The sequence below is a fragment of the Chiloscyllium plagiosum genome, chromosome 5 (assembly GCF_004010195.1).
Source record: "Chiloscyllium plagiosum isolate BGI_BamShark_2017 chromosome 5, ASM401019v2, whole genome shotgun sequence".
Lineage (NCBI taxonomy): Eukaryota > Metazoa > Chordata > Chondrichthyes > Orectolobiformes > Hemiscylliidae > Chiloscyllium > Chiloscyllium plagiosum.
The window spans coordinates 24,572,681-24,595,778 of NC_057714.1; the positions used below are offsets into that span (position 1 = coordinate 24,572,681).

At 40.1% G+C, this 23,098-nt stretch overlaps 1 protein-coding gene across 1 annotated transcript in view; it reads right to left on the reverse strand.

Moving 5' to 3' along the window:
- Positions 1 to 7,120, reverse strand: part of klhl7 (kelch-like family member 7) — a 30,766-nt gene extending 23,646 nt beyond the window's left edge. The window contains exon 1 of the mRNA XM_043689754.1: positions 6,580 to 7,120. Coding sequence (XP_043545689.1) covers positions 6,580 to 6,702 — 123 coding nt within the window. The 5' untranslated portion in view covers positions 6,703 to 7,120. The remainder of the gene's footprint in view (positions 1 to 6,579) is intronic.
- Positions 7,121 to 23,098: the final 15,978 nt, after the last annotated feature.

The window sequence follows — 23,098 nt, forward strand, 5'->3', positions numbered from 1 at the left end:
GTCAGTGAAAATGTGTGTTAAAATTAAAATCAATAAAATGCGATTTATCAAGCAGATTTCAATCTTGTATCTGACTTGTTTGGTAGTTACTTCAGCTAGGATGATAAAGGTCACACACAGTTATTGTATTTTACATATCATACAAATATTTGCACAGCAGTACATCTTCAGAGTGCTGCCTTTTTTCCTCAATTAGGTCTTTGCATCAGCTAGTCTCAACTAATACCTCAAGTTTACTTTGGTATTGTCATAGGCTGCATATATTACATCAGGCACTGGTGGTGTTAACACAGCAGTACAGCAACATGAAAGCAACGTTTTAAAACATTTCATTCACAGGAATGTGAACTAGGCCAGCAATTATGTGAGTGGCAGTGTTATGGACTAGGCCAGACCACTCAAAACATTCTTAAGCAAGCAGCCCAGACCATAACTTTGCAATTTGTTTCAGTAAGTGTACAATGAAAATTACCGAGTGAGGTAGCTGGGTTGACTACTAGATTTTAAAACAGACAAATTTATTCTTAAAATTACACAATGCAACACAAAGAACAGAACCTAGTCTATCCAAACTAGACTTAATTATGTTGTTTTGAATACACACAACAGTCCCAATAAGCAGGCCCCCTTAAAGATCAGTTTTTTAAAAAAGAACAGATGCTTATAGGCTGAAGTTAGAAGGGAGAAAGAGAGAGAGTTTCCACATAGCTCACTGTTGAACTCCCAACTAGTTCTGGATTGAACCGCTCAACTAGAGAGCTGACCACTCCCCTTTCATTATACAGGTCACTTCTAAAACATGACCACTTTGGCCCAAAGTCTCATCTGTTTACATACAAACAAAAAGGCCTCTCCATACCCGTTAACTTCTATACCAAACCAATCTAATTGGCACCAACAGCATTTTATTACCCCTCTGGAAAAAAACCAAGGACACAGTATCCTTGAGAAAAGGAAGAGCTTTTAGAAAAAAGGGACCAGCTTTGTGACAGGCAGTGATTAATGGGTACAGTGAGGATCATTGTTTGGGCCCCAGCTATTTAGATATACATTAATGCTCTAGATGAGGAATAAAATGTAATTTCTCCAGGTTTGCAGATAACACAAAACTGAGTGTGAGGGTAACTGTGAGGAGGATGCAGAGATGCTTCAGTGTGATTTGGACAAGTTGGGTGAGTGGGCAAATGCATGGCAGATGGAGTAGAATGTGGATAAATGGGAGGTTATCTATTTTGGTAGCAAAAACAGGAAGGCATATCTGAATGATGATAGATTGGAAAGGGAGAGGTGTAATGAGATGGTGTCTTTGTGTACCAGTCGCTGAAAGTAAGCATGCAAGTAGTGAAGCAGGTAGATAGTATTTTGGTCTTCGTAGCAAGAGGATTCAAATACAGGAGAATGGATGTTTTGCTGAAATTGCAGAAGGCCTTGCTGAGACGACACATGGAGTACTGTGTGCAATTCTGGTCTACTTAACTGAGGAACAATGATCTGGCTATGTAGGGAGTACAATAAAGGTTTGCCAGTTCTGAAGAATGGTCACTGTTTGTTTCTTAGCAGACTGCTTCCTGGGATGGCATGGCTGATGTATAAAGAGAGACTTGATAGTTAGGACTATATGCACTGGAGTTTAGAAGAGTGAGGGGTGATGTCATGGAAACCTATAAAATTCTAACAGGACAAAACAGAGTGAACACAGGAAGGATATTCCTGATGACTGGAGAGTCCAGGCCAGGGGTCACAGTTTAAGGATACAAAGTCCTTTAGGATTGAGATGAGGAGAAATTTCTTGACTGTTATTCTGGTGAGCTTGTGGAATTTTGTGCCACAAAATGCAGTTGAGGCCAAAACATCAAATATTTTCAAGCAGGAATTAGTTATGGTTTATAGGGCTTAAGACACAAAGGGTATGGAATGAAAGCAGAAACAGGATACTAAATAGGATGATCAGCCACAATCACATGAAAGGGCCTACTCCTGCTCCTATTTTCTACCTTCCCAGAACCAGTCCCAATATCCTAGGGATCTGAATCCTCAACCTATTATACCACCTCACCAGTCACATATTGATCAGATATATCCTGTTATTTTCACTCCTGTTAGCATGGGACACTGGGAGTTATCTTGACATTACTACCTTTGAGGTCCTACTTGTTTATTTTCATCCTAAATTCTTATGTTCTGCTTGCAGCACAGCATCCCCATTTTTAAAATCTATGACGTTAGCATTGATACATACCATGAGCACTGGCTGTTTTCTAAATGGGGAGAAAATTCAGAAGTCTGAAGTACAAAGACACCTAGGAGTTCTCATCCAGGATTCTCTCAAGGTAAATTTGCAGGTTGAGTCAGTAATTAGGAAGGCAAATGCAATGATGGTGTTTTTGAGAGGACTTGAATATAAAACAGGGAGCCTCAGACTCTCTAAGGCTCTGGTCAGACCACATTTGGATTATTGTGACAGTTTTGGGGTCCATTATTTCACGAGGGATGTACTGGCCCTGGAACATATTCAGAGGAGGTTCATGAGAATAGTCCCAGGAATGGAAAGCTTAACACATGAGCAACGTTTGACGGCTCTGGCGCTATACTTGATGGAGTTGAGAAGAATGAGGGGGGATATAGTTGAAACATACAGAATACTGAATGGCCTGGAAAGATGTTTCCATTGGTAGGTGAGACTAGGACTCAAGGGCACAGCCTTAAAGCAAAGGGAGAAACTTCTTCAGCCAGAGAGTGGTAATCTATGGAATTCATTGCCACAGAAGGCTGTGGAGGCCAGGTCATTGAGTATATTTAAGACCGAGATAGGTAAGTTCTTGAGTATCAAGCGGATGAAGGATTACTGGGAGGAAGTGGGAGAATGAGGTTGAGAAACTTATCAGCCATGATTCAATGGTGGAGCAGACTCGATAGGCTTGATAGCCTAATTTTTGCTCGAATGTCTTATGGTCTTAATCTTCCCACTTCAGAAAACTTCTGCAGTGCTCTGAGACATCTCTGACTCTCGCACCAAGGAGGCAATGTTCCATTCTAGAGTTTCTTTTGGGATCATAGAAATATCTGTCCATTCCCCATACTATTGAACACTATCACTCTTGCCCTGTCATTCTTCTGTACAGGAGCCACCCATGATGCCATGGACTTGACTTCTGCTGCTATAGCCTGAGATGTTGTGCCTTCCAACTGTATCCAAAATGGTATATCTGTTACAGAGAGGGTAACAGCTATAGAGGACTCCTACACTACCTGCCTTCCTCTACACTGTCTGGTGGTCACCTGTCCCCTTTCTGCCTGTTTGATCTTTACCGGTGATATGGCCACCTCACAGAACATGCTTTCTACAACTCTGTAATCATAACTAGAGCAACTCAGTGATTTACTTCAATTCCCACTGCCACACGTGCACCTCTTTTAAGCTCAGGATCCAACAGCATTTATGATGTCTCAACCTTGTGGCCTACCATGAGTTATATATACCCGGGAGTCTAACTTTGGTGATAGATAAGTTGTTGGAAGTGATTCTGAAAGATAGGATTTGGAGAGTAAAGGAATGATTAAGGATCATCAGCATGGTTGTGTCAGGGAAACTGTCTCACAAATTTGATTGAGTTTGTTGAGTAAGCAACCAAGAAGATCGATGAGGGCAGAGCTGCAGACATTGTTTACATGGACTTTAGTAAAGCTTTGACAAGGTTCTGCATGATAGACTAATTAGTGAAGCTGGATCACATGGGATTCAGGGTGAGCTTGCCGGCTGGATATAAAATTGGTTTAACAGCAGGAGACAGACGGTGGAGGGTGGTTTTTCGGACAGGAGGCTGTGACCAGTGATGTTCCACAGGGATCACTGCTGGTTTCACCATTGTTTGTCATTTGAACAAAATGATTTCAATGAGACTATAGAAAGCATGCTTAGTAAATTTGTGGATGATACAGATTGGTAGTATAGTGGACAGTGAAGAAGATTATCTAAGATTACAAGAGATCATGATCAATTGGATCAATGGGGTGAAGAGTGGCATGTGGATTTCAATCTGGATAAATGCAAGATATTGCATCTTGGTCAAACAAACAAAGGCAAGATTTACACATGTAAATGTAGAGACACCTTGGGGTTCAGGTACATACTTCTTTGAAGTTTACATCACATGAAGACAGGGTGGTTAAGACAGCAAGATTAAGTAGTTTAGCATGCTTGCCTTCATTACTAAGACCTTTGAGTAAAGGAGTTGAGATGTCATATTAAGGTTGTACAGAACATTGGTGAGGCCTTTCTAGAGTACTATATCCAGTTTTGGTTGCCCTGTTATAGGAAGGACATTGTTAAGCTGGAGAGGGTTCAGAAGATATTTACCAGGATGTTGCGAGGAATGGAAGGTTTGAGATAATAAGGGGAGGCTGGATAGGTAGGGATTTTTTCCACAAAGGAGGTTGAGAGATGACGTTGTAGAGGCATATACATAAAATCATGAGGCATATACATAGATGTCTTTTTCCTGGGCGGGGGATTTCAAAACTGGGGGCATAATTTTAAGATGAGAAGAGAAAATACTTTTTTTTTTAAAAACAGTTTGTATGTGGAATGAACTTCCAGAGGAAGTGATGGATGTTGGGGCGGGGGATTTCAAAACTGGGGGCATAATTTTAAGATGAGAAGAGAAAATACTTTTTTTTTAAAAACAGTTTGTATGTGGAATGAACTTCCAGAGGAAGTGATGGATGTTGGAACAGTTACAACATTTAAAAGTCATTTAGACAAGTTCGTGACTAAGAAATGTTTGGAGAGAAATGGGCCAAGCACAGGCAGGTGGGACTAGCTTATTTTGGGATTATGGTCTGCATGGACTGACTGGACCAAAGGGTCTGTTTCTGTGGTGTATGACAAAATGACTCTATAATAATTTGTACCTGCTGTTGTATATCACGATTTAGTCACAGACATGGTCACTTCTTGGTGTTGGGTATGGCTCAATTGGTAGCACACTTTCATAATTTAAAAAAGTATTTAATTGCATATAAAGTGCTTGGAAATGCTGAAGTTGTGAAAGGTGCTATATAATTGCAAATTCATTCCTCAAAAGATTCACCTTGTTGTGATGATATTGCTCCTTTAACAATGTTATGTTGTCCTTGTGTTTTTTTTTGTCCCCAGAGTGCTTGTAAAAGCAGCAATTCTGAAAAAAGTCTGGCTTGGATAGGTTTTAGGGCCAATTTGATTATAGCTAACAGATACTGCCTCAGGTGAAAGACTTTCAAGTTTAAAAAAAGCACTGATACAATGAAAGGGGAGTGGCTACTTATCCCAGCGCAGCTTTTCTCTGGTTTTTGTTTTAGCGGTCTGGCTGTTTTGAGGCTGCTAGTCAAAGAAGCAGTTCCATGCTGATCGTCCCTCTCTCTGACATCTCTCCTGTGAGACCGTGTGATTGATTTTACCTTTGTGCCAAGGGGTGTTTATGGGGATTATTGCAAGTATTTGGAACAGCATCATTAAGAGGGGATAATCTGTTGAGTTTTCAGATAGGTTAAGCTAATTGGTATTCTGCTCTCTTTTGTTCGTGTTTCATTTAGTAATCTTGTAAATAAATTCTGTTTTGTTCAAAACCAAGTGGTTTGACCAGCTGCATCTCTCTTGGAATATCAGTTTTACACCTGCTTAAAACAACTAGCAAAGTTAGGATCTGGGCTACTTTCTTGAAATGTTTTGAGGGGGTCTGGCCTGGCCCATAACACTGTGCTCACCAAACATCCAGCTGAACACATGCCCAACAAGAGTTCCTGAATGATGCCATCAAAAGCAGGAAATCTGCAGTATTATTATTCTTCTTCTTTTCTCTCTCTCTCTCTCTCCAGATATACTCAGGTCAAATAGAGCACATTTATGTAGAAACTTGCACAAGAGCATCCTAAATAGTTTTACAGCCAATTAAGGACTTTTAAAATTATTGAAATGCAGGAAGGATGCTCAATTTGTTTATAACAATGAGACAACATTCAGATTATCTGTTTTAATATGGTACTGGAGGAGGGATAGATGCTGACCAGGACACCAGGAAGACTCACCTGTTCTTCAAATGCTGGAGACAGGAGGAGACAGCTTTAACAATGACACACTAGTGCCAGCCTAGATTAATATACTTCAACATTACATCATCCTTTGACTCAGTGGTTCTCCCAGTGAACCAAGCTTAAACATCTTGCAATGCCATTAATTTAATTACACATTCCCCCACAAAAAATTGTTATTCAAGTAAATTCAACAAAATGCACAATGCGCTCTTCGTTCCTAATCATGACAGTTCATCCACATTTTCAGTACCATGTTACACGTGCTCTCCGAACCCTGCCAAATCTATTCTGAAAACAGTAGACCTGAATGCATCTTCAAATAACAATTAGCATTGAAAAACGTCAACTTGCCAGTATAAACATCATTCTTACATTAAATGTTTCAAGAAAACGTGCATCACTGGACACCTTTTCTCCTTTTCCAAACATCTTGGACACGTTGGACCGAAGGGTCTGCTTCCGTGCTGTACATCTCTCTGACTCCAACATATATACACATGAAATCCTTACCTGCTTTCGCATGTTGTTCATGACCCCCATGAAAGTTGCCAGGAGCTTGGCCTCCTCCCTGGCTGCGAATTTCTTCTCACTTTTCTTCTTGATGGAGCTTTTCTCTGTGCCCACAGACGCCATGGCAACATTGAAGGGAGACTATGATTCAGGTCAGGTCGGTGCCAGGCGGCGCTGACACCCCCAGGGATCAGCAACGATTCAGACACACCGAGGGGATATTTCGAAACGTGATCCCTGAGGACGTCAAAACGTCAGCGCGGGGCCTCGGCACAGCTGCGGAGGTGCTTTGACTGCGGGGTGCATTCGCCCATGCCCCCCAGAGGAAAAATAAGGTGTGAAAGGAAACATCTAATTCTTGCCGTCCGAAGGAACAAGCCGCGCCGTGGTGCTCTGGTCTCTTCTCTTCTCTCTCTTTGGAGGGAGGTAGCTGGTAGGATTTGGACTTGCGCTGGCGACAAGCGGCAATCTGTCTCTCCGCCCCTTCACCCGGACACCAACAACAGGACAGCGACAAGACGGACTCGCGGCCACTGAAAGAAATATCGAGCCCCAAATAAAACCCCTCGTCAAGCTGCTCACTCGCGCCCTCTCAGGAGGTCCCGGCTCCGAGGGCATTGCAGCTCGGCGCGTCCGCTGGGAGTGAAGTCTGTCTCTTCAGCAATCTTGCACGAGCCCTTCTTCATTCATTCATCTACTTCTTCAAGTTCCTCCCGCAACATCTTCCAGAAATCAGTGCACTGATGTTGAAAAAATGTCGCCCACTTCTTTTTATTTGCACCTGCAGGCTGTCAAGTGACAAACACACAACCTGAGTGTGTTCTGAGGAAGTCACCCGACCTGAAACGTTAGCTCTGATTTCTCTCTGCAGGTGCTGCCAGACCTGCTGAGCTTTTCCAGCAACTTTTTTTTTGTGTTTCTGATTTACGGAGCCCGCATTTCTTTCGGTTTTTATTTAACACACACTGCCCAAGTCGATTAACAGAAAGTGACCACAAAAAAAATTACACACAGCTTAACACAGTAAAAGCAGCTGAGATGATTTTGAGCCACAAATAGCGAGAAGAGTCAAATTGACCCCAAGCTACAGTCTTAAAAGACATTCAGCTTTCAGGTGTTGCTGAACAGGTTACAATGCCGCCACTGCCCCCCAACACTATCACCAAAAAACTACAAGAGGGGTTTCATTCTTGGAAAAGTTTAGCATGCCTTGGATGGACGGGTGAACACTGCTGTTTTTAAATATGAAACAAACAGATGTCAGTCGCAAGGGTGCGAATGCAGTGATACATTTGGATTATCATGGTATCTAGAGATGATAACTAAGTGCCAGGAAATTGAAGGGTTAATTTCCACAAGGTTCTCCAAAACGTCCATTCTAATTTTGGCAGTAAACCTGTCAAAACCCAGAGATGGTCTCCAAAATGAGATCACTTAAAAGTCTGTGTGAGACATTCTATGACACAGAGTTAGTATAGAAAGAGATAATACATCTGTGACCGTCTGCAGTGACAGTAGAAGATGACAGAATTTACAGGTGATATTTAATGCAGGCAAAGGGAATGACACTCACTAGCTAAAGCGCAGCAAGGTTCTCACATCGAATACAAGAGCAAAGAGGTTAACATTAGTTAAGCCACAGCTGGAGTATTGTGTACAGTTCTGTCTGCCACACTATAGGAAGGATGTGATTGCACTAGAGAGGGTGCACAAGAGGTTCACCAGGATGTTGCAAGGGTTAGAGTGATTTAACTATGGAGAGAAACTGTATAAGTTGGGATTGCTTTTCTTCTGAGCAAGCTGAAAGGGGATCTGATTGAGCTCATTGAGGTATACCAAGTTCTTGGTGGTGTAGATAGGGAGAAACGTTTCCCCTTGTAGAGGGATCAATAACCAGGGACATAGTTTTAAGGTAAAGAGAAGGAGGATTAGAGGGATTTGAGGAAATATTTTTCACCCAAACGTTCATGTTCACTCCGTAAAAAGGTAGTAGAGATAGAAACCCTCAGGACATATAAGAACTAATTCAATGAATACTTGAAACACCATAGAACAAAACTACAGGCGAAATGCTTGAAAATGGGACAAGAATAGATGGATGTTTGAGGACTAGCATAATGTGATGGGCTGTAGGATCTCTTTCCAGGCTGTTAAAACTCCAACTGTGACTATGACATCACCCTCCTTCAGGAAGGCCTGCCAAATTAAATGTCTATTAGGATGTCTCCTTTGTCACATAGCATTGTGCCCACATCTAAGAGTTGAAAATTCAAGACAAACTGGTTGAGGAGACGGAAAGTTCAAGAATTTGTTTTCTTAAGCTTTTCAGAACACAGTTTATTGCATATTAATCCTAACTATTCTTATACATGTTCATCTATAATATACCAGGCTCTGATCTTGCTGTCACATTATTAAAACTACTCCCAACATGTATTTCTCCCTATATATGTCACACATGCATACCTCTAACTAACTCTGTCTACACTGTGCTATTTATGCCTAGTGAGGAGCATCTCCATGACATCATCACACATTGCTCCTTTATGCAACATGAGCAATGTCAAACCTTTCCCAGATTAAGATCTCAGAAATCCTACCCTTAGAAATCCCATCCATTGTCAATCACATCAAGGATATAGAGGGTAAAGGTAGTAAAATGGTTCCCTTGGTCAACAACAGGGGAACAATTTAAAAAAGGGGGTTTTCCATTTAGGACCAAGATGAGGCAAAATTATTTTACTCAGTGTTGTGAAATTTTGGAATTCTCTACTCAAAGGACTATAAAAGCTCAATCATTGAGCATATTTAATGTAGAGGTTAGTGTTTCAAAATAGCCAAATTTGTCGTCTCCTAATCAGTGATGCGCATGAATGGGATTGCCATTGTCTAGCAATTGTCTACCTACTATCTAGCAAAACTACAGCCAACAGTTTCAGGCTTGGCAGAATCAGCAGGGAAAGAAGATCCTATTGAGCTTGACTCTAGTCTGGTACTGTGATAATCAATAGTATAAAGGGTTATAGGGATAGCGGGTGATGTTGAAGTATTCAATCAGCTATGAGTGTAATAAATAGCAGAGCAGGCTCAATGAGCTGAATAACATACTCCTGTTCTATGTTCCTAAAGAATGAAGGTGGATGGGATCAGATGTGGGTGTTAGCAGGGATTTGTTAACAAAAGAACAACTTGATGATTACTCAAATTTATTCAGATAAAATATTCATTTAATTATTTTATAATAAAATAAATTATAAATCTAAACTCTACTCTGAATGCTGCTTCATGATTAATCTTGCCTGCTGAATTGCAGTCCTTGCAATTTCTCAAACAGTGCAGAACAAGTACCCTTCAACATTAAAATGACTGATTTTTGAAAAAGCGGTAATAGGTAGATTAAAGAGTGTTTCATATATATTCTTTGATCTTGATGTCATGACTTATTAAAGTAATGCAGTTAATATATTGGCACAAAGATCTATATTTGTGTAATTACTGTAATAGCTTCTATAGATGTACATTGTTATAAAACTAGAAATTCTTAAGACTATATCAGATGGTTATTATGAAGATCATATATTAAAATATGGTGATTAACTTCTAAGGTGTTCAAAAATCTTACAAGTTCCATTTGTATGCTATATAAACATTTTGCAGAAGGAATAAAGTAAAGGTCTAGATAAGGTCTTCCAGCTTGTTGAAGCTTGAAAAGGTTGTATCCTACCTTTTGCAGCTGAAAAACCTACTACATTTCAAGCACCTGTAACACTTGCAAATCTATGACCATGCTTTCATTGGAACCTTACAGTGTAGAAACAAGCCATTCAGCCCAACAAGTCCACACCAAAAGTATCCTACCTAGATTCACTCCTTCACTTTATCTCTGCATTTCCCGTGGTTAATCCACCTAGCCTGTAAATCTCTGGACACTATGGTCATTTCAGCATTGCCAATCCACCTAACCTGAACATCTTCTGATTGTGAGAGGAAATCAGAGCACCCAGAGAAAATCAGAGAAACCCAGAGAATGTGCAAACTCCATACAGACAATCATCCGAAGCTGGAATTGAACCTGGTTTGCCGGCCCTGTGAAGCAGCAGTGCTAATCACTGAGCCACTGTGCTGCCCTTTTTTTAAAAAGGATTTTCAATTCAATTTTTGGCTGCATGTTCTTGTACTCCAGGTGTCTCAGTGCAACAATATGGTACCACACTAACTGCTGTCCTCCATTGAGAGCCTGTCAAACAGGTACTCTGTCATCCCATTCTCAGGAGCTCCCAGATGCTTCAGGTTAGTCCCCAAGTTGCTTGATGATCTTGACCTGCTCATCCAAATAGCGAGTCTCCAGGAAATCACACAGATGAGGTCAGTCTGGGCACTGGCAAGTTGGTGTAAATCCAGCAAACTCTGGTTCACATTTTTCTCCAGATCCAGGGCAACCTGCATTTCTTGCAGACTGTTACCCCACTCATCCCCCTCAGGCTTCTTCATATCCTCCAGACCGACTCTGGAATTTCGGCAGCTTGTCTGCATGTTCGTGCTTCTCCTGGGACCGATCTTTGAAAAACTGGGAGAAATTGTGGAGGACAACAACATCCTGGTCAAAGTTTGACATCAAAGATTGATAAAGGTAGGAGGCAGTGAGCTCCATATTAACCCATTTGTTGACTGCAGCTTCACAATTCTAGTTCTAGTTTTGACAAACTTGGGAGTCCATTTTTGTCAGTGAAAACTTCTCCTAAGCACTCAAAAACAAAACCTACCACAGCTCAATACCTTGTAAGATTATTTTGGATTGATATTCTCTCAGATTGATATTCCTCCTATGCTGCCTTAAATCTGTCAGAAATTTATAGAATTCTATTTCAACAAACATGATTTAGTTCTAAGAATTACTTTGCATTTATCCAATTCAAACCTTTAAACATTCAACGCACCTCAGTAAGATTTACCACCTGTTTGCACTTCTGAATCTGCAGTAAATACATTTCCAAAGTTTTTCTCAAAGTTCATTTTTTGTACTTATGGAACCATTCTTTACATTCTCCCCCACAGTAATTCTAAAATTAATAATATGTTTCCTACTTAACAACAGGGTCTACATGTCAAAAGCACTTGATTGGTTGTAAATGTAATTCTATTTTTTTCTTGATATTGAACATCACTTTTGTCGCATGGCAACAAGAACTAAATGCTGTGTAGTCTTACTCATGCATTGGACAGCCTGACTGAGAATAGCTTCAGTGGACTTGTAATACTTTTGGTTATATAATTATAATTCCTTAGTTACTGCATGTTTAGACAGCACTAACACTGCTGACCTTACTAAGTCCTTTTTGATGTCATCTTTTACAGATGTTTGATTTTTGCAAATGTGTCGCACAGAACTTTGCCAAACAACAAACAGCTTCTGTAAATCTAAATGAACTATAATAAGAGCAATTCCACTGTCAGCTTCATCCATAATATAGTCAGCATAGATCCCTGAAGGACTCCACTCCTCATGTGCTGACAGTGCCAACCAGAAATAGACCCATTTATGCATACTATTCATGCTAACATGTTACCCCTATTCCAAACCTCCTACTTTGTGCAATAATCTTTTTAAGTGGCATCTTATAAAGTGCTTTTCTCAAAATCCATGCAGAGCAACCTTTTTCTGGGTTTCCCTCCAATGTTCTGCCTACAGTCTTCCCTTCTGGGGCGGACTGTCCTCTGGGTTCAGGTGGAGTTTCAGCGATTTCCATCTGTGGGAAGTGCTCCAATTTTGGAAGGGAGTGAATCTGAGTGCTGATGCCAACTTTAAGACTTGCAGACAGGTAGCGCCGCGGGGATTCTGTCCAGAGGATCTGCCAGCGGTCTGCCCTTCTGTGGCAGAATGTCCTCCGGGTTCTGACCAAGTTTGAACAATTTTCCATCTTGGGAAGTGCTCCAATTAGGGAAAGGAGCAAATCTGAGCATTCATACCGACTTTGAGACTTCCAGGCCGGGTGGTGCTGCTGGATTCGGTCTGGAGGTTCTGCCAATGGTCTTCCCTTCTGGGGCAGACTATCCTGTGGGTTCTGGCCGAGTTTCAGCAGTTTCCATCTGTGGGAAGTGCTCCAATTTTGGAAGGGAGCGAATCCGAATGCTGATGCTGACTTTGAGACTTGCAGGCCGGGTAGCGCCATCGGACTCGGTCTGGAGGATCTGTCAACAGTTTGTCCTTCTGGGGCAGAGTGTCCTCCAAGTCCTGACCGAGTTTGAGCGATTTCTATCTGTGGAAAGTGCTCCAACTTTGTAAGGGAGCAAATCTGGGACCTTACGCCAACTGGGTAGACGTCCGGGGTGGCGAGCAACGCCCGGACGCGGTCAGCTTGGTATGAAAACGGTATGAAAATTGTTCAAACTTGGTCAGAACCCGGAGGACATTCTGCCACAGCTTCCTACAGATATACACTTCAAAAGGATTTTGAGATATTTTGTGGCTGTGAAAGGCAAATTTAAATGGAACACATTCTTGCCTATCTAATCACATTACGTATACAACGTCAGCATATGGACTTTAAGAGTTCAAGGACAGGTTAAGGAGCCTATCTGTCAGTCAGTTCTGATATAATGCAATCTGTTCCCGTGCAATCTTGCATTATAAGAAAATCATGCAATAGCTGCGCCATGCAATCTGATGGGGGTAAGAATCACGTTATAGCTAGTATAGGTAAGGAAAGTTCACGTTCTGCAAATAACAGTCTAAATTATTCAATTGCGTTAAGGCCAATTCACGTTGAAGAAACGGACCTTGTAGCAGAACTAACTGTGCAGTTCAAGGAGCCCATCATCTCCACCGTGAGGGCGGCATGGTGGCACAGTGGTTAGCACTGCTGCCTCACAGCGCCAGCAAATAACAGTCTAAATTATTCAATTGCGTTAAGGCCAATTCACGTTGAAGAAACGGACCTTGTAGCAGAACCAACTGTGCAGTTCAAGGAGCCCATCATCTCTGTCTCAATAAGTGCTACCTCATCAAAGTGACTCACATCCTGATAGTAAATTTTGTTTTCAGTTGACAATTTCTAAAACTTTGTCTAAAGAGTTCAACATACAGGTCATTCTGCTATAACGTGCGAATTGGCTATAATGCAATTGACGAATTGCGGATGCAGTTTGGATAACACAAACTTTCTACTGAACCAGTATAGCAATTTTCCATTAGCAATCCTCTACAGCACAAATTTCTGTAACAGTTTTCCACAAAGGGATTTTCTATAGCATGAGGTCGCAGAGGAACACAACTGTTGCATTATAGCAGAACGAATTGTAAATCAGAGATTAATTTTCAGGTCTCAGTATCTGACCTTCCAGTCTGCCAGCACCCAGAATGATACATGCAGCATTTTCATGATTGCATGGCAGTCACACATATAAGTGATCTTGTGAGAAACAAAAGCTCACTCACTTCAATAATTTCAGTCCGAGACCAAAAATCTGAACTAGTTTATCTAGTGCCTGTATTTCTACCATTGTTTTGTAATCACGTCTCATGCTGACATATCATTTTTAACGGATTATATATTTCCTCATTCTTGCTAAGTCAGCTCTCGGCCGAAACAATCCCAAACTAATGTGAATTCATTTACTTTGTATCAGAACTTATAATTGCAGAAATAACGTTAATTCACCTATATCCCACAATCTGTTTTTTTTTAACTTTTAGCACATTTATTGGCAGTAGCAAATTTGTTGTTTCAAAAGTACGGTGTGAATATATTGAGCTTTAATTCCTGAGAGGTGAGTATATTGTGGGAAGGTGATTCTGCCAAGCTGCTACTTTTATCTGCAGTTGAGAGCAATGTTAATCCAAGTCACAATTGGATTGACAGACTTGTCATTGAAACTTTCAATTGTATGCTGATTTATAAATCATCTATTCTTCATAAATTTCTTGGAGGCCTGCTGTTTTAAGGAGTTCAAAATTTGTTTCCTTTTTTGGCCTTTGCACAATACCTTTTTGCTGCTGAAGACAAGGGTTGGGTTCAGTATTAATTTGACTAATGACTATGCAGGTTTCATAATGCAATTTAAAGATAGGATAAGCTGTTCTCTACTTCAATTATCTTTAGCTCCTAAAGGGAAACAAAATAAAAGCAAAAAGAAACTTCCTGCTTTATATGATACTGGAAACTGGACAAGAGCAACACACAAGTACAATGCACCATTTGATTTTGACTCATTTATACTGAATTTTGAAACAAGGGGAATGACAAAGGAAACTATGGCATAAGTGGGTACTGCAGACGCTGTAGGTTAGAGTCAAGATCATAGTGGTGCTGGAAAAGCACAGCAGGTCAGGCAGCATCCGAGGAGTAGGAAAATCAAAGTTTTGGGCAAAAGCTCTAATCTTGAAAGGAAGTCCGATACAGATTGAAAGTCCTGAAAAAGGACAGGGGCAGTTTATGTGCAGCAAATCCAACCATTTCAGGCGAGGAAGCACAAAATGGGATTGATTTAATTTCAAATATTTAGTGACCTGTCCTAACCAAGAGTTTAAACTTGCATGTGAAGTAATTAAGCTTGCCAAATCACATCATAGTAGATAGCCTTGTGACAATTACGTGGCCAAAACAGATGATATGTGCAAGCCATGAAAACCTATATGGTTTGTTTGCCATAAACTACTTCAGAAGTCATGTATTGTAGTGATTGATTGCCACAAATCGAAGTAGTGCTGTGGCACTGTGTGTTGTTTCTTTTCTTGGATGAGAGATGAATGTTTATATTTGGGATCACATTTGATGCCATGGAGAGGCACCATGAATTGTACAGGAGGAAGGTTGCTCTCCTGCAACATAAAGAGGCCAGATAGCACAAGGAGAATTTCATTGAAAAAACTGTTTAAGTATTGTTAGATTATTGATTCTATGGAGAAAATTCCCTTCATACGAAAAGAATAAAAGCTTAAGACGTGTGCCATGCAACTCTGCAAAGTAATGAGTAGTGTCAATTGGTGTGTGAAGAGTGAAGTACAGCAGAAAGTAAAATGAATGTGCAATTTTCCTTTCCTTTGCTGAAAAAGTTATGTATTCTTTGGTTATTCTATCATTCGTTGATTCAACAGAGACTTGCTGACCTTAGGTATGTTGCCTTTATATCTCTAGTGCGTTTGTGGCAGTGAAAACACCACAGAGGAAGGAGATCACATCTTTAAGTGGAATCTATACATGAGCACTTTCCAACAGGGATCACTAGATGATCATTTTGATCTCACTTGCTTTTCCTTTTATATTTAGTTGATTCTCTTGTTGCTGGTGTTTTTAATTGTTCATGTGGCAGCTCGACTTTGTGTTTTTGATTACCATATTATTGCCTGTGTGTCAAAATGTCAACAGACAGCAGAGTATTATTTGGATATATCTGGATAGATTTGTACAAAGAATGTTACTGGTTACGCATATTAGAATTCTGAGCTTCTCAAAAATCCCCTAAACTTGAAAGAAAAGTCATAGAAAGTTATTTTTCAAGTTTTTTTATTATTCACTTGTGGACATGGACGTCCCTGGCTAGCCAGCACTTTTGTTGTCGATCTCTAGTTGCCCTTGAGGGGAGGTGAGCTGCCTTCTCGAACCACTGCAGTCTATATCATAGAGTCTTAGAGTCATAAAGATGTACAGCACGGAAACAGACCTAAACTAATCTGGTCCCATTTGCCAGCACTTGGCCTATACCCCTCTAAAACCTTCTTAATCATATATCATTCTTTTATTCTGTGGTTTGATCCACAGTGCCCTCTCCCTTACCACAATCTAGTTTCTGAACAGATGTTGTAACTGAATAGAGGACGTGCTGCTCAAGTCTGAATTTTGCTTCCAAAAACTGAAGCTTCCCTATGTTGGCCTTCTCAGTACCTCCACCTCTCAGATTGTCTATTCCTATCCCTTTTTCCCACATTCTATCACAGCGCTCTGCTCTGTCCTCGCCTGGAAAATTCTGCAGTTAAAATTGACAACCATAAGTTAAGAAAAATATGATGCATGATGTTGGATTTGCATGTTTGGATTTTGGTTTCAATCTAAATGAATTGTTCCTCTCTTAATACTGTATGGATTCTATGTGAAAAGTTCTTTGCAGCTTCAATTCATGTTCAAATGAAGATGAATCCATTGAACAAAATGGCAAAAGGTGTCCACACTGGGCATGAGGGGAAAAACATGTTCTATTGTCAAAGCACTGATATTCTCATTATGGAATGACCATAAAGTCTCACAGAAAAAAAACATATTGATGGTGCTTGCCTTATTAATTTGAAGCACTGAACTGGTCCCCCTAATCTATTGCTACAGTAACATTCACTCCATGTTCTTTTTGTATGGACAAACATAATTACCCCTATTAAGATAGAGCAGAAATTATGTTGAAATAAATTATTTAATTGTTACATTAGGCTGAATTTTACTAGTCCTTGAGTGACATAGGCAATGACAATCCAGTTGGGAAAATGTGGCGAGATTGGAAAAATGAGATACTTTAAATTGAGAAAAAATTTCCACCCTAGGTTTTAACAGCAAGACAAAGTCCAACCGGGTTTTTTATATGATATTTTAAAATTTAGTTGCATAGAATTTACAGCACATAAACAGGCCATTCAGTACAACAGGTCTCGGCCAAGGCAATGCTCTTTACAAGCACCCTTCAATCTTACTGCATCTTATATCACCAAGGTCTTCATCTTTGTTCTGGGCCTGAATTTTGGTTAAGAGAAAAGCCATCTAATGAAAAACATTGGAGACTGAAACATACTTTTCTTTCAGTTAAGTCTGAGTTGTTTCAAGTTTTCTGGCAGGATTGTTTGACGCAAGGCCAAATGAATTCTCTCAACTCAATGGGCTAAAATTTACCAAAAATCCACTAAGTGTCAATTTTGGAGGAATTTAGTCCATGAGCTCTACCAGGTTTTCTCATGCAATTCTGTGCTTCTTTCCTCATTATGTATACACCATGCTTCTCTTCAGTGCTCTCGTGCTGTCTTGCATTCATCAGCATCAGAAGTACTTTCCAGTGCCAGGATTTCCACTGCAGGTGTCATATTTAAAACCCAGCAATGCAGCAGTTCAGTCACTGCCAGCTATGAATAGCCCTTCACAATGCACATAGTAAGAGAGAAAAGCAAAGCTTCAAGGAGGTGGCACAGGTGACATTTCATTGTAAAACAGAAACTCACATTCAAACACGTATTGCCACTTTATATCATTGACTGCCTGATCACCTGACATTGGAACTGCCAGCACAAAAATCAAGCTTCACAAGCTAGCTGCCCTTAGTGCCTAACCATATCTGAATCTTGTCTAAGAAAGTACTGCTCTTTGCCAAGCACTTAGCGGGGCATAAGATCTTGTCATTATTCAAGGCTGACCGTGGCCCACCACCTGACTGACTTGGATGGACAGCCTGAGTGAAGAGTGACCATATCGCTGACCAATTTTTGTTTAGCTGCTGACTGACTAATCACTTGTCTGGTTGCACTGGATCTGCAGGACTGACTGTGTCTCATCTCCTGAACTGCAATGACTTAGAACCTCGACCCTATACTGAATATCGGGGACTTCTGCTTTGATTGCAGTATAAGCATTTTCCTGACAACAGAACCTTTTATGGATTTTCAGTTCATACCATTTCACATGGTCCTTCTCCCATGCCAGTTGATTCCTAGCACATTGTACCACCTGATCTTGTTTCCCACATTCATTGGCATATCTCTGCAAGAATACCAATATGCAGCCTGGACTACTGGGTGACTTTGCTTTCATTGTTTGAAAGGTGAAGAGTACACTGGTGCCATGGTGAGCAAGAAATGGAAGTGAGTGATTTGTGTTGACTTGTTTGCCCTGCCGAAGCTATGGAACTACCTGCAGTAGTATTATGGAAGAGAGGGAATGGTAGACAATGAAGGTGCCATTTCTCTTCAGGCAGCACACTTGATAATTATGGTAGAATTGATGGCACAATTGTATCTTAAAGTTGTGTGGCAGACCAGGGCAATGACCCAGTTACTATAGCAGCCTTAGTTGGGACAAACAGATGGAGAACACCCATTTGTCCTATCCTTAATGTTCTCAGTGAGGACTTGAAGGTTTAACAGAGTAGTATTTCTTCTCTGTCATGATGCTCTGTCCTCTGGGCACAATGAGACTCAATTGGTTCTTGAATATTCATAATTCTGCCCATGTGTCATTAAGAAATGTGGAAACCTTGTGTGAAATAATTTGTGAAAGAAATGAAAGAACAAAGCAATGTTCCTACCTTATATTGCAGTGCTCAACGTTCTGCTGAATAGTGCAAGCTGAACAAGAGATTTTAAACACTCTAGAGATTACTGCTAGTTTAGCTATAAGCATAAGTGTTATACCATTGGGTGTGCAAACAAACATGGCCAGGAAATCAACATATATCTCCTATCAACATAATAACAGTTTAACAATGTTGTATATCATATTGAGGAAATTTTGGAATGATCAAGTTTCAGGTAAACAATGACAATGGAGAGTGGTTCTGGTTATTATGGCACCGTAGAACAAAAAAAACCCACATGCAGGAGCAGGGTGGAAGGGTGAGGGAAGAGTGGCAGTAGTGGGTGATACTCTATTTTGGAAGAAGTCTGTCTTTCATTCAATCATTGTGGAGAGTCCTGAATGCAATGGAGCATTTATGGAGAGTACAGCTGATCACCTTGATATACGACTGAACCGTTGATTTCAACCAAAAGTATGCTTGAGGTGTTGTAGAGTGAGTTCAAAATTAGGCACCAAACAGAAAAACAAAAATTCAGGGATGCTCATCTCCAGATCGTATCCTGTCCTGGAAGTGGACAGGTGCTGAAAGCTGAACAATGCAAGACTGTAGTGGAAAGGTCTGACTTTCCTGGGCACTGCAGCAAATTTTGTTACAAGGAAATGTTTCACGAGAGCAAATGTTTCTACTTAAATGAAAACAGCACAAACATTGTTGTGGACAGAGTGAAAAGCAGTGGGGTAGTATTGAAATTGCAGAGAGTGAGAATAATCTGAGTTATCAGGAGAGGCTAGACAGGCTGGGACGTCCTTCACTGGAGGGTAGGAGGTTGAGGGGTGACCTTACAGAGGTTTATAAAATAATGAGAGGCATAGATAAGGTGAATATTAAAAGTTTCCCCCCCCCCCTACTTTAGGAAGTTCAAAACTAGGGGGCATATTTTTAAGGTGAAATGAGAAAGCTTTAAGAGGGACCTGAGGGACAACTTTTTCACACAGAAAAAGTAGTTTGTACATGGAACGAACTGCCAGAGGAAGTAGTAGATGTAGGTACAGTTACAACATTTAAAAGACATTTTGACAGGTATGTGAATAGGAAAGGTTTAGAGGGATATGGGCTAAATGCAGGCAAATTGGAACTAGTTTAGTTTGGGAAACCACGTCAGCATGGATGAGTTGGGCTGAAGGATCTGTTTCCATGCTGTATAATCTATGACTCTATTTAACAGCATTGCACTCACCGGAGATCCAGAACTGCTGAGTGACCTCAGGCCAAGGGTGAGTAGTGCAGGATGGGAGCTGTGGCACTAGTCAGAAAATTTTAGGGCACCTAAGCTACCTCAGCTATTTCCTTTATTTTAATGTTTCTTTTTCTATTTGCTTGCTTTTCTCCTTTCATTGTATCAATTGCAATGGCATTTACAAATCTAAACATAAATGCATACAATTTTTAAATTATTCTTGTCAGATAATTTTGGTGAGTTAGTTAGCAAAAGTTCAAAATTCTTCCTTTGTTGCTTTCATATTCTGCTGTTTCTGGTAAAATTGCGAATACATGTGGCAGTATTAAGAATGCATGCAATTAAACTCAAATATTTGCAAGTCTAATAACAACCACTGTGCATCAAAATAATTGTTTGCATGTGAAGTGTTATGAAAAGTTTCTGAGTAAAGTGATTGAGGACTGTATAAATGTAAGTTTTCTTTGAAATGTATTATTTGGAAATGCTTGCTTTGAAATTATACACAGGTCCCTTCTTCCAACCCATAATAGGCCCCTAGTTTGGAACAGAATCAGCTCAGTAAGCTGCAGTAAATGTTTCTGTTCTCCATCTCCCATACTGACCTGTTTTCTCCAAAAGCTCATAGGGCACATATAATAATTGCTGCAGTTAAATAATTTTTTTTAAAAGGTATTGATGATTGAATCATTCTGTATGATAAACATACTTAGTATTATAAGCATATTTGGAAAAAGCGATAATCGTTTTCATACTTACTACCCCTGATCATTTTCTTCATTGAGTTGGCTCTGCCCTTTACAGTAACTGTACCAACTATATGTTCATCAACCACTAGGGTGACCGTAAGTATATTTTTAGAAAATTTACAATGAAAGCCAAATTGAATACTACTAAGAACAAGAAATAAAAAGAAACAGCTGAGTAAATTCACTCTCTGTTTCATAAATCAGAACTTTTTTTGTTTTGGTAAGGAAATTTTTAATTTTTTTTCTTTCTTACTGTTAAGGAATAGACCAAATCCCCTCAAAATATATTAAAATGATAGCCTATCCCCTAACGTTTTCTTATTTTAAAAGTAAGTTTAAGGCCTTGTGTTCCAAATGCAACTCGGTTGGTGAAACTACTTTAAGTAAAACACACTTTATTTTTACACTGCAGTTAAAAAACAGACAAATAAAAAAAGGGCTTAACTGTAATTGTTAACATGTTTAACAAAATAATATATATAAACTACTACAAATTAACCATTCCAATATAGTAACATTTCATAAACACATACTAGACAAAAGGCAAATTCAGTATAATAGATTATCTTACATGCAATTCTAGCAGCAGCAAGAGGACCCCAATTTTTAGCTGTAACAGAGAGATGAATACAGCCTCCACATCAATCTTCAAGACCCCAGCAACGGCAGAAAACTAAAACTAAAAATCCTGGTTCTGTGGGAGCTTGAACCCACCCGTTCAGGCTGTTTCTTTTGTTCCAACTTTTAAGAAAACCCAAGGCCTTATAAGCTGTTTACATTTTTGACATTAAGCAGGCCACTGGGTACCTCTGTCTCAACCTTTCTTCATAAAAAAAGCCATGACACCTCTTAAAGCCATAGTATCATCACACTATTCAGAGGGAGCATTAAATGGCTTAGATTTTACAGTCAAAATAACATTAAGGCTAACTGTGTTCAGAGTTATCAAACGATAAAAATGAATGCAATTTCACCTTTTCAGTAAGCATATGTGAAGTTGAAAGTGTGAATCAACACATGACTATCCTGTTGTACAAGAAATGGTATGATACTGGTGCCTCTCTGAGAGTTCTGAAAATTAAATTCCTGATGAAAATTGCAGTCTACTTACAAGATATTTGCAAAACATGCTACTGAGAAATATGATATCTCATTTCTGGAGATTTTAATCAATGTTGCAGTTTCTTTTCAAGTAAAATTTTGCTTTCTGCCTTCTTTCTTTCTCTCTGTTCATCCAGTCTTTCTTTCCCAATTTGCATTTTACTTGCTGTAATTTGACATTGAATTATATTACAGCCTAGATTTCATGGTTTAAATAACAATGTGGCTACCAGTGCTGACTTATAATAAAGTGAAAGCATATTGGCAAATTCCGACATCCAAAAACGCACAGGTGAACACACAATTGGGGATGTAAGATATTGGGATGTGCAGCAAAGTAGACCTGAAGTTTAAATCAGATCAACCATGATCTTAATGAACAATGGACTAATGTGAAAGGAGTGACTGGAGGACACTGGTTGATATGTAGAAATCAGGAAAACGTTGTTTGAGCTGTCTTAGTTCTAAAACTTTGCTATAACAGACTCGCTTGGAAAATTAATATTCATATACATGCAATCGCATTTAAAAGTGGTTTTGTTTCTGCCTTTTATTTCTGACTGAATGCTGCTTTCTTTTTTCTTGCTTTAGTTTGCTTTCTGTACAGAGTCAACACCGAATTAATGCATCATCATCGGCGGTTCCTTGCAGATGAGCATGATTGTTGTCCACTCTCAGAATGAGTCCATAGGTGGCCATACAGATCCATGAGGCTTCTGCAGGTTCTGTTACATTTGGCGGCGGGTGGTTGCTACAGGAAGAGGTGAGGTGTTGGAGTGGCAGGGTGCTCCTTTTGCTGTTTATACTTGGCTTCTGCTTTTTCCAGATGGCAAGTCTTGAGGTGTTTGAAGCCTGCCCAGATGCTCCTCCTCCACTTGGGCGAGTGATTCCCAGGTGTATGTGGGAATGCCTTGAGGGTATCACTGAAGTGTTTCCTGTGTCCACCTGGGACTCACCTGCCGTATCAGAGCACAGAATAGAGCACCTGCTTGTGTCAGTCATGTGGACCATGTGCTCAGCCCATCATAGCTGATCAAGGGTGGTCAGTGCCTCGATGCTGGGGCTGTGGGCCTGGTCAAGGATGCTGGTGTTGGTGCGTTGTTCTTCCTGTGGATTTATAGAATCTGGCACAGGCAGCATTGCGGTACAGTCGATTCTGCTCTACGCA